The 13,591-nt window shown below is 50.0% G+C and overlaps 1 protein-coding gene and 1 non-coding gene across 2 annotated transcripts; one reads left to right on the top strand and one right to left on the bottom strand.

Annotated features, from left to right (window-relative positions):
- Window positions 1–254: 254 nt before the first annotated feature.
- On the bottom strand, window positions 255–9,999 carry LOC122378205 (N-terminal kinase-like protein). The gene is made up of 16 exons (XM_043359008.1): window positions 9,573–9,999; window positions 8,708–8,845; window positions 8,046–8,168; window positions 7,578–7,677; window positions 7,149–7,272; window positions 6,535–6,625; window positions 6,099–6,261; window positions 5,630–5,787; window positions 5,083–5,238; window positions 4,626–4,784; window positions 3,883–4,018; window positions 3,307–3,621; window positions 2,841–2,953; window positions 2,177–2,467; window positions 1,732–1,879; window positions 255–1,444 (listed from the first exon to the last, which is right to left on the bottom strand). The coding sequence occupies exons 1-16, from the start codon at window positions 9,684–9,686 to the stop codon at window positions 1,323–1,325; spliced, it is 2,451 nt and encodes an 816-aa protein (XP_043214943.1). The 5' UTR covers window positions 9,687–9,999; the 3' UTR covers window positions 255–1,322.
- Window positions 4,223–4,294, top strand: Trnag-ucc. Its single transcript has one exon. It is a non-coding gene; the product is annotated as a tRNA-Gly (tRNA).
- Window positions 10,000–13,591: the final 3,592 nt, after the last annotated feature.

The following is a 13,591-nucleotide window of genomic DNA, read 5'->3' as shown; positions in this document are numbered from 1 at the left end:
AGCTTTCGGCTACAAGCCTTCGTCAAACCAACAAAATGACACAATACCTTGTATTGTGTCATTTTGTTGGTTTGACGAAGGCTTGTAGCCGAAAGCTCACCGCATTCAATATAACTTGGCTTGTAGCCGAAAGCTCACCGCATTCAATATAACTTTTGGCATTGTTTTTACATTTTCGAGGAAAAGGTCAATGATTCTTCACGTATCTATGAGTAAAACTGCAGCAATTTTCCAAAGAAAAGAAAAGAGCCGGAGTTTCTCAGAGTCCTGTATTCCCCCACGCTGAGGCGTTACAAAAATAGCGCAATGTGAAGCGGCAACAATGGCAAACGTCAAAAGTAAATCAGTTGGACGACACACCCCGCGTCCAAGCGGCACACATCAACCCAGGAGGCAACCAAGTGCAGCCATGTGCTTGTCACTTCGACCAGTTGGAAAATATTTTAATATCCACACATCCCAGCACTTAATAATATCCAAGCATTCATACATTCGACATACTTGTTCATTCCACACCATAGAGTAATACCGCCTGTCAGAATGCATTCCGTATCACAAGTTGGCTGATAAATGCCCACACCAACGCTCGTTTCCAGCCTACGCATTGGTTCCCTCACCTGGCGCCAATCGGTGACAAACCCATGAGGCATCTCACCACAGATGTAGCTCACGTCATCAGTCACTCAATAAATCCACAATCAGTCCTCACTTCCTGTCGCACAGTATCATAATTCATAAGCAACATCAACTCCGCGACGCTCCAAAGATACAACACACCTTAGGCGCCCCTGAAGGCGCGGTTGCGATACAGGAGCACTCAGTAGCGGCGCACCTGTCACCAATACCAGGCCTGACGCAACACCACACTCCACCACCAACCAGCTTAACTCCGAGCCACCCCAATTTGCTCATTCTCCGATCCTGCAGCATCCAGTTTCAACCTTCAGCCCTGGCCGCCGGAAAACTCACAGTCTCCAGTAGAAACCATCTCATCCACAGGTCAACCCTGCACTCTCCAGTACAATATCAGATCACCTATCTGCCACCGAGCCTCCGAAAAATCCCACCGGATTCGTCGAAACACCGTACGACCCGATCCCTTCCTGAAACCACCTTCTCAATAGAATTCCGCTAGCTTCTGCCGGACTTCTACATCTGACGCTTCAACAGTGTGTCTTGCTGTTGAAGCCAACACCGGTGGTACGCCCAGGGTGTAGCACGCGCGCCCTCTGGATAAGGTACGCTGCCGCCACTTCAGGGAGAGGTCAGAGTTACCCCGACCTGCCTTCTCACACAGATACCCTAACGTTCGTGTCGCGCTGCTAGAGCTTCTTGGCGCCGAGCTTCATAGGACCTTTCTTTGCTGCGCGCTTCGCCTCCAGCTCTTTTTGCCGCTGCTGCCGCCGCTCCTGCATAGCTTGCTTCTTGTCCTGTGCACTTCCGCCTGAAAGTGGAGAATTACGTTATACTCGTATAATGCAAAGCAGACTTCCGTTCAGCTACGTTGTTAATCACCTTTGCAAGTACCTACAGACAGGTGGCTGCTTCTCGTCACTACCACTCATCGAAATGGCCAAAGGCTTCTGTGCTTTCTGACCAAGTCATTTGATGAACCTCTTTGGCTGACGTACACGCATATAACATCCAGTCACCGAGCCCGTGACCTCCGTCCCCTTACCGCGCCCCTCTTCATCCCCCACAGACCGAGTAGTAAAGTAATCTTGCACTGACCTGTTCCACCGGTGCCGCCGCCCATGTCACCCCAGTCGTCGTCCCAGCCGCCGCCGCCGCCGCCCGCTGCCGCCGCGCTGATGTCAGCCGAGTCAGCTGACCACGCCGCGCTGACGTCAGAGGTCGGAGCAGCGGGCTTCGGCTGGTTCTGTTGAATCGAAAGGTCAGTCAGGGACGGGCGACTCACTGAGCTGACTTATTCGCAGTAAAGCACAATGGCAGTGATCAAACGCATGGTTTAGCAATGTTGATGATACGGTGCTAAAGGCTAGAGGCAATCCGCATCTGGCATTTCTGCTCCCAGTTATGCTTCGGCGAAAGAAAACGAACAAGAATGTTCATAATCTAGCACATTACTGCAGAACAGCTGCCCTGCTGAGGGTAACACATGCGATGCACCCCACAACCTCCACGTTCGACATCCTCGGTTTGTCGCCGCACTCACCAGGCGTTTGGTGGGCACGGCGGCGAACGGATCGTCCCCGGCGTCCGCCCAGCGGATCTCCGCCGCCGACTTGGTGTCCGCGGTGGTCGGCACCGCGCTGAACTCGTCCCCTCCCCAGCCGGCGCTGTCCCAGCCGTCCGAGGGAGTCGGGGGCGCCGCAGAGGGCGCGGGCGCCGGCGCCAGCGTGGGCGTCGTGTCCTCCAGGGCACCCCAGTCGTCGTCGTCGTCCCAGCCGTCGGCCGCGCCGCCCGTGTCCGCGGGCGGGGTGTCCTCCGCGCCGCCGCCGAACGACTGCGGAGAGGGTAACGGTCAGGGTCAGAAGTGGGTGAGGAGTGGGAGATCTACACTGGAGGCAGACGTGTAGAAGAAGCGTGAGCCAGTGGTAGACGAAACCACGGGATCAAGTGAGTTGCTTCGACTTTAATCCTGTGATGACTACGATCGGGTAATCTGTATAGCTTCGGGAGCTGCTTCGTAGCTTCGGCTGTTTAATTCAGCGTTTTAACATCCTAAAACTCAACATTTCTAGCATTTCTAACTATACAAGATATAGTTACGTCGAGAGAAATCACAGGAGAGCGGGAAGGCGTTTCAGCGTCATATGAGGCTACACCTCATCTAAACTCTGGCCCCTCTACGATGTACTTCCCGGAGCTCAAATCACCTGTGTGGCGGGCGTTTGACGGCTCTGAGCGTCCTTGTTCTTGGCTGGTTCTGCCGAATTTGCAGAGCCCACCGCGGCACTCGAGCCAGCGGACTCCTGATTCTCCGTCGTACCTGAAGAAATAGAGGTGTGTTACTACAGGATCGAGTAACCCATGTCATGTGGGGCCCACAAGGTATAAAAGTCATCAACTTACAGTCTCAACAGATGCTTATCGACATGGTAGTAGCAGCTGGCCTAAGCTCCACCCCTCACCTGGTTTGGCCTTAGCCGACTGTAGACGGTGGTCCGCTCTACCTCTCACCTGTTTTAGCTTTAGCCCGCTGCGTGGTCGTCCTGTAGAGCGTGTTCAGCGCTCCCCTCCTCCCTTGTTTGACCCTGGCCCGCTGTAGCGCGCCTCTCACCTGTTTTAGCTTTAGCCCGCTGCGTGGTCGTCTTGAGACCGTGTTCAGCACTCCTCTCTCACCTGGTTTAGCTTTAGCCCGCTGTGTGGTCGTCTTGTAGACGGTGGTGAGCGCGCCCATGGCCCAGCCGGCCCAGCCGGAGCCGCTGTTGGCCGCCGACGGCGTCTGGCTGTTGATGTCCGCCTCCAGCTCCTCCCGCAGACTGGGGTCCTCCGACACCTTCTCCAGCTTGCCCAGGAAGCCGCGCACCGTGCGGAAACAGTGCTGTCGCACCTCCTTGTCCGGGTCCAGGGTCAGCGGGCAGAGCGACGGCAGCACGCGGCTGGCCACGTCTGAGAGTGAGTAGTACTGCTGCGTGGCCGCCAGACCCAGCACGCCTGGTGGAGACCGAGAGGGGAACTCAGCTAGTGGTCATCCCGTGTAAGTCTCATTGACAGCCGGGTGTTAAGATCATTAAAGCCTTCTCATGATTTCAAGTAGCAAGTTTAAATATACATGTTTATTGTCTACACACTATGGCAAAGCCAATGCAATCTCGCCCGCTCACTTCACCTTGCATCCCCGTTCATCCCTACAATTTACTCCTCTGATTTCCCAGCCACCCCCATTCCTGTACCAACCAGTGGGCAGTGACTGACCTGAAACCCTGGCCGGCGGGAACGGGTCCTTGGTGGCTCTCAGGAAGGCCGAGATGAGCACCTTCTGTCGCACGGACGGGTGAAGGTACTGGGCGATCTTGCCCATGCATACCGTGGTGTTGGTCCGGATACCACCCTGCCGAGGGACAAACGGCAAACGTTGGAGTCGCTGTGATTATCATGGGGAAACCTGGGGAAACTCCATCCGCAAGAGCCTTTGGCTGTCTACAAACTGACTGCTGTGGAATGTCATATGACATTTTTGCAAGATTACAGAATACCTCATGCGCATGAAGTTCGCATGTTGGATTACAACACGCTTTGGAGCCCACCCACATCAGCGATGGTGGTATAGTGGTGAGCATAGCTGCCTTCCAAGCAGTTGACCCGGGTTCGATTCCCGGCCATCGCAACCTTTTCAATTCACGCAGTAGGGTTGTCCATAGTAGCTCTGAAGCTATCACCATTGCCCGAACACGGGGGACATATAGTTACTCTTGATCCATAAATAACGCAGATCCCATTAACATTTTCCATATTTTTTCCATATTTCCCTATGCTCTCGTTCCTACACTCGATCTTTTTTCGTCCCAAACATCATTCCCAATGACTTATTTTGCTCACATTTACAAGAATGACGTTCCATTCTGCTCAGTATCACCATATCAGTCACTATCATCTAGTTTTCTTTCACCGCACATGTTCCATGCCCTTCGTACCCATTAGCAGGCCCTCATTCCTACCTGGTCATCCTTGGCCTGCAGGCGGGCGAAGTACTTGAGCAGCTCCACGTTGAGGTTGTTGTAGTTGAGTTTGGGCGCCAGCAGCAGACTGGCCCGCACCGTGTGCTCGCGCAGAGCGGGACTGGTGTCCAGGAACCCGGTCACCACGTGAGAAAATATCTGACGGAAGTGCCACAAAGGTTGAGGCGCGTTAGAATGATGCTTCACTAGGCATCCATCTTGACGTCCTGAAAAGGTAGAGCTGGAGAGGCAAGCATGCCACTTACACTGCTGAAGTAACCAAGGTTCGCTTGCCAAGCAATGCCATTATATTTATCTCGACGGGGCACTGCTCTATTGGTCTCCCACAGCCCCCCCCCCCCGCTGAACCCCTTACTGCCCCGCTGCTCTGACCCCTGACCTCCGGCCTGTTCCACCGACCTTTTCCACGTCGCCTCTCTGTGCCCCACTCACTGACCTGATCGTTGACCGTGGCCGGCTGGAGGTGGTCGACAAAGGTCTCCAGCTGCTGGAGCAGCTTCACGCGCGTGGCCCGGTCAGGAGACGAGAACAGCTTCACCAGACAGGGCACCATGCGCCGCTGGTACTCCTCTTCGGAGAGCAGGCCGCCCAGCTGACGACGCGTAGGGTAGAGGTCAGGTCACGGCATGAGGTCACGGGGCGGGAGAGGTCAGCTCATGGAGACGGTAGAAGTCGGGTCACCGGGACAGGAGAGGTCAGGGGAGGCCAGGCCACCGGGCGGAAAGGGTGAAGCCGAGTAGTGGGGGTTTGTAGGACAAGGGAATCACTCAAGAGGTGACTAAATTTTTTTTTCAAAAGATTGTGTCGAATGTATTTGAATATTTACACCAAAACAGGTACATTTAATAGCACAATAAAATGATGCGGCGAGACACTAAAACACAATCTTTGTTCGATGGATTCGTGCCAAAAACACCGAAGACCCTTGACGTTCAAAGTTCCCAAATTTCACCCTTCGCCATCGTACCACTCCAAACACGCACCTTGAACATGGGGGCCAGGATGGTGGATCCGGAGCCAGAGCCGCCGAACTCGAACGCCGTGATGAGCTGCGGCAGGATCTTGTTCTTGGCCAGGTCCGGCGGAAACTGGTCCAGCATGCCGGGCAGCTGGCTGAAGAACCGACTCTTCTCCGCCGCGTCTGGGGCGTGGGAATGCATGACGTCGAGATGTGGCGTGTTTCACGTGATCACGTGGTCACTCATCAAGGAATGGTGGCGAGTAACGTAGCTAGCTTGAGTTGGTACTTGGGAGAAAGCAAAAGGCAGAAAAGTATTTGGTATTTGCTATGTTGCACTATCCTCAGAATTATTTAGCTAATGTCATCTAACTATTAGGTACAAGCCTTCAGTTGAAGTAAGCGTAGCGCACACATGCTTCATGAACCTGATCAGTTTCCGAGATTCCCGCAGCGGCAGCTCTGAAATCAGCGCGCTAGGCGCGAGTGCGCACCTTTGATCTGGATCTCCTCGACGAAGAGCAGCGACTGGATGAGGTTGTTGTGGAAGAAGCCGCCCGGTTTTCGGCCGCGCTCCACCACCTCGGCGGGGTTCGGCCGACCGGCCGGGTTGCCGCTCACCAGATCCGTGTAGAGCGGCGTCAGGGACTGCGGCAGCTGCGGGGGAGGGGTCGACGTATTACAGGTCAGTGCAGGTTAGTATCATAGAGCGGCGACAGAGATCTAGGCAGTTGGAAAGACGTCATCGCGGGCCAATATAGGTCAAGATTGGTGAAAATACTGCTGTTAGTGTTAAGAATCCAGATGCAATGCTGCTTCCGGAAGCACCTTTTCAAACAAAGGACTATCGAATCAGTTGGCAAACAGGCTTATCACATGCCGCCCGCGATTGTTCTGGTACCGGTAACAGTTGATTGCCGTTTATCATACCTTGGCAGTAGACTTGAGCGCGGTTTTCTTCATCAGCTGCCCGTTGAAAACTTCGAACATCAGACATCCGAGGCCCCATGTGTCGTTAGACCTGGGATAAGGGCAGCCGCATTAGGAACTGGCGTTATGTGCTTTGCACATGAAATGATAAAACAAGGTATGAAGCTTTTCTACAACACTGTAAACTAGAAGCGTTTTCTGCGGTAAGCCATCAATCATCATCGCAAATAAAGCCGTCGAAAAGTGAAAATACGTTATGCACAAGTCTCTGAGTAGCTAGGCAGGCGTGATTCGAGTGTCATTGAAAGCCTCTGATGATACAACCAACTGCTAATGGCCACCTGGCCGCCAGAGTTTCGGTAAAAGCTATGGCAATTGGCAGCGTTTCGATGACAAAAGCAACAGACCACAATAGGATATCCTACAATTGCACCGGTCCATCGTTACCATACCTAAAAGTTCAGTGTTACTGAAAATAAAACGAAATATAAATACGTTATTTCCACACGCAAGGCTTCACTTGCTGCGAGACGACAATAGAGAGAGGTCAGCCCCGCCCTAACTGCACCCCTCCGACCCGTCCCGAGTTCGGGACCCACTGTCCCGCCACTCACCAGGCGGTGGTGAGTCGCTGTTTGGACGGGTCGCTCCACTCGGGCGGATCGTACACCTGGAGCTGAGGGAACGCCTTCTGCGGCGGCGCGCTGCCGGCGCCCTCCGACGACACGTACTCCAGACCTGGCCGATACGAGCGCACAGTCCATCGTTATATATAGCATAGCCTACACTCATCACAGAAACATCGTGATAGTGCGGCTTTTGTCCAGTTAGATGTTGTGATTTTCAAATTAACTCCACGTAATTCAATATTTCATGAATGTTTTATCGAGAAAGTACTAATCGCATTCATTAAATTCTTTAAAAATTATATCTACCATACTTTGTGTAACGATATCTCATTTGATAACAAAACACCAGCAGCCTGTCCTTTTATAGCAGGTTCAACCGAAGCATTTAACCCGCATTGTAAGTAGTTTACGTACCGCCGAGTTTCCACTCCCCGGCGGCGTCCACGAACACGGACGACATGCAGATGTTGTTGTGTTGCAGTTTGCCATCGTTGATCAGGAAACTCAACGCTTTCTGCGGAAGAGATACGGCCGGCAAATGACTAAACTGGAGACACAGCCGTTCATAACATAGCCCTTCAAAACAAGGTTGCGAGAAAATAGAGATTCAATTCAACTCGTAGCCCAGAGCTAGTGACAAAATAATCAAAGTTATGGAACTTCTACAAAACCACAAAACTGTAGGCACCTAGCCAGTAGCCTAATACAATGGCGTCACTGTTTGGCATCTTTATCACTTATTTTCTCCACTCAACCATAGTAAGAGGATATCAGAATCAAGCGTTATCTACAAATGTCACCACGGCCCTCACAAACTTGGCCGTGACTCTGCAACACTGACCGCAACCTCTGCTAAACATGACCGCTACCTACGGCACTGACCGTGATCTGGAGGAGTCCCCAGGAGATGGCCAGGTCGCGCTGTTTGGCGGTGACGGAGCAGTTCTCCAGCCATTCCTCCAGCGGCGTCACCGGCTCCGTGGCCAGGTACACCAGCTTGTCCGTCTGTGATCGAGGAAATGCGGTGTTCTGGTGTCAGGGTTTGGTCGACCGTTACTCGCTTCAGTACCCCAGTGGGAGAATGAGCCAGGGGATGGTGAGAATGCTATAGGGTTGAGCAGATATTCATCATTTGCTTCTGACACAAATGGTCTGTTGTCAGAGGCGTATGTGAAATTGCAAAGCACCTGAATCAAAATGATGCTATTCAAATGGAAGTTTGTGATCAGCTGGTGACAAAGGTCACAAATTCAGCAAGCTGTACATGTTGGTTTTGAACATTCACCCATCCTGGACACCCACAAAAAAATACCCTATCAGATGGAAGTGGTTCAATGTAATTGGTAAAACAAATGCAGTAGGTTTTGCTAATACTGACACCAACCTGGGCAAAATATGCCTGTTCAACTTACAAGTACTGTCCATGTGGCATGCATACAAATTAACACCTTTACTAAAAAATATTAGTTATTATCTATAAACAAGAAGGCATCAGAATAGCTCTTGAGACAGACCAACTTGTGTACACCACAACCATATCTCACCTCAGTGCTGTCAATGTAGGTGACTACACCTGGATGACGGAGGGTCTTCAGCCTCTTGACAGCTGTTTTAGCCAGCTCTAGCTGGGCTGGGGAGTCCTTAGCATCACACACAAACACGGATACATCCTGAGTGGTGCCCTGTCGGTCAGAGTTTCCATCTATCATCAGGGCGGCATTGCATGTGGTAGCAATGGCTACAGCACTGAAAATCCATAGGTAGTTGACACAAATATTGATCGGTTTTTACAAGGTTTGAAGTATGCTCACACAAGTGTGAAATTGTGATTCAGCACTGCACTACTCTTCAGAAAAGACAAAGTCAATAAGTGTCATTGTGTCTTGAAAGCAATTTGGCCTGCCAGCATGCTTCTAATAGTTGAAACATAAATAAATGTATAAGCAGTGTTGGTGTACTAGCTGAACATTGATCTTAGTTATCAACAGCATGATGATGTGTTTTGCAAATGTGGAAACTCCTTGCTGGCAAATGGCAATTTTCTTCTCTTATGATTGTATCACACAGGCCATAAGAATGAAATCATTGAGATCAATAAGATGCTGAACTAGCAAGCTCACAGCTTGCTGACAAGAAAGCAGCATCTGAGCAGTGTCCTGATTACAGTTTCAGTCTGCACTTAATTTGTGAATGCACACTTATACTCAGTAGTGGCGGAACACCTTTATTAAGGGGTGGGGGCACAGCCGACTTTTGGCCCCATTCTTTCCATGCAACGCCCAGAGGGCTTATGTTTAAACTCCCAAATCAAAGGAAGGCACGGTGCCCTGGTGCCCTCCCCGTTCCGCCACCTATGCTTATACTCACAACAGTTCAGCAATATGAAATAAAAGTTTAAACCTTCTTTACCTTTCTACGTCCTTTGTGCAATCGCCAAAAGCTTCTGTTTTCGAGTCCCTTTACTGGTTCACCAATATCGAATGCAAAGTCTTTCGCTGGATCTCTTGAGAAAAACGACCACATGGTTTCATATACGACGATAAACTCCTTTAAGCATCCACCAATTAATTAATCCAAAATTAATATAATCTATCTTCCCCTCCCCCAACACAATAACCACAGACAACCGAAATGAATACGCTGCGGCATAATTGACCATTTCAAGTAACGTTCTTGAGGATGAATTTTTATTCACCTTATGTGCTAAATTTATCCTTTTTTAAGCTATTGAATGTCATGATTTTGTTTTAAGAAACAATTTAAATTTGGAATGGAAGAAAAGTTCTGATGGAAACTTTATCTTATATCTGACAAATTATAGCACTGTAAAATATGCATCTCCAAACTTGGAGAGATACCGATACTAAATTATGTGCTTGAAAGTCTGATACAAAATGGGAAGGCTATGGTGCTCATTAGGATTCAATCACATACCACCATTGCAAAGTTGTATGTGTGGCAAAATAGAAATAAATTTTAAAAACGATCACCACAGTTTTTCTAGGATTTGACAAAAAATATCACGAATGCGTCACAATTGCTGCGTCATAATTGCACGCACGCCCTCAGCATTGACGTCAGCTGTTGGGTGGCCAGTGTTATTTCTGGCTCTCTCTATCGCCTGGATAAAAATAGGCCCCGCCCATCCCAATCAGCTGCTGCATGACGAGTTGATGACGACAACCACTACTTACCAGCAACCAATCTAGGGATAGCGTACGTGACAGTAATGGTGCAGCGGTTGCAAAATATTACATTGTTATTCAAACGGTTTTTGCTATTAGGGCCTTGTTAGATGAGGATGAGGTTAGATTAGATGAGGTGTTGATGAAGGCAGGTATTTTTTAAAAATATTTTTTTGACAATTTTTTGCCCTTGTTTTACTTAATAGCTGAACCCGGGACCACCTGAAGTCTAAACCTTATTTTATATAACATGTCAATGCTGATGCTGTCTTGAAATCAAAATGTGAAATTTAGACAATGGTAATAGGAATAATGAATAGCAATTTCACCAACAACATTTTAATCTCTAGGAAGTGCAATTAAAATTGAAATCACTGTCTGCCACACTGCTCCATCCTGGTCATGCAACCAACGTTCATGGGTGGTGTTTCACGGCAGAGCACGCACTTGAGCACTGCAGTGCGCTGCGTGTGTCAGAGCATTGGGTTTCCATGGCAGTGTCAACAAACTTCACTGTGACGCTAAGCTATGACAGCATCCCAGAACGCTAGCACGCTGCGGTACCAGCACCAGCAGCATGCTAGCAGTATTTGAACTCAAACCTCTGTTCTTGGTACGGTTTTTCAGAACCTCTCACTCTGTTCCAAACGCGATTGATCATAAACTAAGAGGTCACATGCAACGTCATTTGAGTGATGCTATGGTATGCCGTAGCTACCAGTGCACACAGTGTCTGGATGGTGAAACAGGGCCATTATTAATCACATTTGCTTTGCTTTGTTTCAGCAGAAACCTGTCTGCACATGGGAGGAGCGCAACAAAAGCCCATCAAGTTCATGCATGGCAGTGGATCTCAACAGGAGAAAACCAGAAAGAACATGGATGCTTGTAGATTGCAGTTGTACACTGCTGTTATCACCTGATGTGCGTGGCTGGCATTGCTCCTGGCAAGAACCACCTGCAAGTGATGAGATGGTGCCTCAGTCGTTGAGTGTGCTGCAGTGTGAGAGGCGCCCTGATCTCTACTTTGTGATGGGTTTCCATTGGAGGTTCAACTGAGAAGTGAGAACTGACTGTGACCATGCTTGAGCATGCCAGTGGAGCTTTACATGCTTAGGGCAGCTTTTGAACAGATGCTGACCATGGCATGTCCCATCCAGTTATCACGTGCACAGAATGGTGGGGGGGAGGGCAACTCTGGGCTCTTGAGTCAGCCCTACTGCACAGGGGGTACAGATGGCCGCTTACGTTTGGTGTGTCCTGCACTGCATTATCAAGCCCAGTCTGCGCCACAGGCAATGGGTCGGGCTGCACTATGTTAAAGGCAGACTATCTTGCAAAGGAGGCTGGCATCCTCTCCCATAATGACACACCAATTGGCAATCATCGCTGCGATGATCACGAGGGTGTCCGCTTATCTAACATGGTGAGGTGGAGAGCCAGTTCAAGCTGGCCTGAGGGATGGTTTTACTTCATCTGAGGCCCCCTTTCCCCGCCTGCCAGGTCCGGTCAAACGACCGCTTCACAGTGAACGACTTGCAGTGGATGCCGTCCCACAGCGCAACGAGCTCGCCGACCAGAGGCGGCGGCCAAGAGGCGGCCGCGCTCCCCCAGTCGACGGTCCCGGTGGACGTCGGCAACGCCCACCGCGCGACCATCAGATCGGCTCGCGACAGCGCCGTCGCCGACTGACCGCATGACTGGTATCTGTTCTTGATGTGGGACCGACTGCCACCGCCGGTCGCGGAAGGGCATCGCTCATCGGCCATCGACGTCCGCCAGCTTCGCGTGGGTCACTGTTCGGGCTGCCACCAATACACCGAATCGGATGGAACCCTGTCGGCGAATGCCGGCGGTGCCCCGACATCGACTGCGCGGCGGCCAGTGCATCGCGTGCCGGGAGGAGGCTGGCACCCCCGATCGGTCATTGGTCACAAACCGTGTCCCAGCTCATGACTGCATCCAGCGCAGCTCTGTGAGATGTTCTGCAGCTGCTGCAGTCTGCCGCGTGTGTTGAAAGAAGAATGAACATGAGAAAACCTCAAAACTTTATGCCTATTCGTAATTGACCAGTATTGGAATAAGTTTGGATTTTGAGAATTTGTGTCCCTGTGCTTGTGCCTGTGTGGAAAGGCATGCTTTACGGTGTACCATCTCAATGTCAAATCCCGGCTGCGCTGTGCGGATTTGTGCGGCTGCTGACAGGCCACCTGGGTGCCAACGTATGTGCGAATCCGCGAATACGTTGTGTTTCGTCAGTCAGTATCGTTCTGAAAATATTGACTAGGCTATATAATAGGCTATATAGCGTATGACGGTTCAGCTCAGCAGTAATAACTGACCATTGATTGGGCGAATTTTGTGTGGTGGTTCGCTAATACATAACCTAAAGAGTGTTTTGCCGGAATCGTTTAGTAGCAGAACTGACCGGAATATAAGTAGAATGCAACGGTTTGAATCGTTAATTTGTTGAAACGATTGTTCTCTGAGACCACTGTGTAACTTTTGACCTGAGAATCACCAATTATAACGACAATGGGGAAGCAGTAGGCTGTACTGTAGAGTGTAGGCAGGCAACACTATATAGTTGGCACACTTACGAAAGCACACGACTTACGCAGTGGACATCTGCATCATGCATGTTAAGGTTTACTGGGAAGAGTGAGAAATTAGTCAGAATATAACTGACTAAGGAAAATAGGCGATATTTCCTATTGAGCTGGGGCGGAGAGGGGGAGGGGACGTGTGGTCAGCTATGCTAATAATTCATTCTCTTTATGCAGCTGTGTAAAAGGGCGTCCGTTTTTGGGTGAGACCTTCCCCATCGGCCATTTCCAAGTTAAATCGTGGTGGAGAGTCTGGAGACCTCAGCCTCGGTAGTCGGTACCCTGCGCGCTGCGCCACCTTGCGAAACATAAAGCAGCAGTCCTGACATCTACAGGCGTGACTTTTCATGAAAGCGCGGATGTGTTCGCGCTTATGCGAAGAAAGTTCTTCCGAGTATGGTTGATAATGAGATTAATTGTTGTCATTTATTTATTAATTCATTGGCAAAAGTACCCTAATAAATCGGTAAAATAGCTTGAACTGTATCGTATTTCCTTCGGAAAAAATGACGAACTCATCCTAAGACATCCAGATTATTGGATGCGTTCGTCAGTTGTAAGTAGTTCAAGTTTTTGGGAAAATTTGCTTGTGGAAAATCATAATATTTCAAAGATATGCCTATTTTCGAATAATTTA

This window comes from Amphibalanus amphitrite, unplaced genomic scaffold (assembly GCF_019059575.1).
Source record: "Amphibalanus amphitrite isolate SeventyFive unplaced genomic scaffold, NRLGWU_Aamphi_draft 000056F_arrow, whole genome shotgun sequence".
NCBI lineage: Eukaryota > Metazoa > Arthropoda > Thecostraca > Balanomorpha > Balanidae > Amphibalanus > Amphibalanus amphitrite.
The sequence above is the reverse complement of the archived record's forward strand: the minus strand, read 5'-3'. Positions and strand labels throughout refer to the sequence as shown.

What these genes read in the sequence shown, in the direction of transcription:
- LOC122378205 (XM_043359008.1), bottom strand. Translation starts at nt 9,686, where the DNA reads ATGTGGTCGTTTTTCTCAAGAGATCCAGCGAAAGACTTTGCATTCGAT. An exon ending in CGCTCAAGTCTACTGCCAAG is followed by an intron (nt 6,262 to 6,534) that starts GTATGATAAACG and finishes CCTCCCCCGCAG; the next exon opens with CTGCCGCAGTCCCTGACGCC. An exon ending in CGAGGAGATCCAGATCAAAG is followed by an intron (nt 5,788 to 6,098) that starts GTGCGCACTCGC and finishes CCCACGCCCCAG; the next exon opens with ACGCGGCGGAGAAGAGTCGG.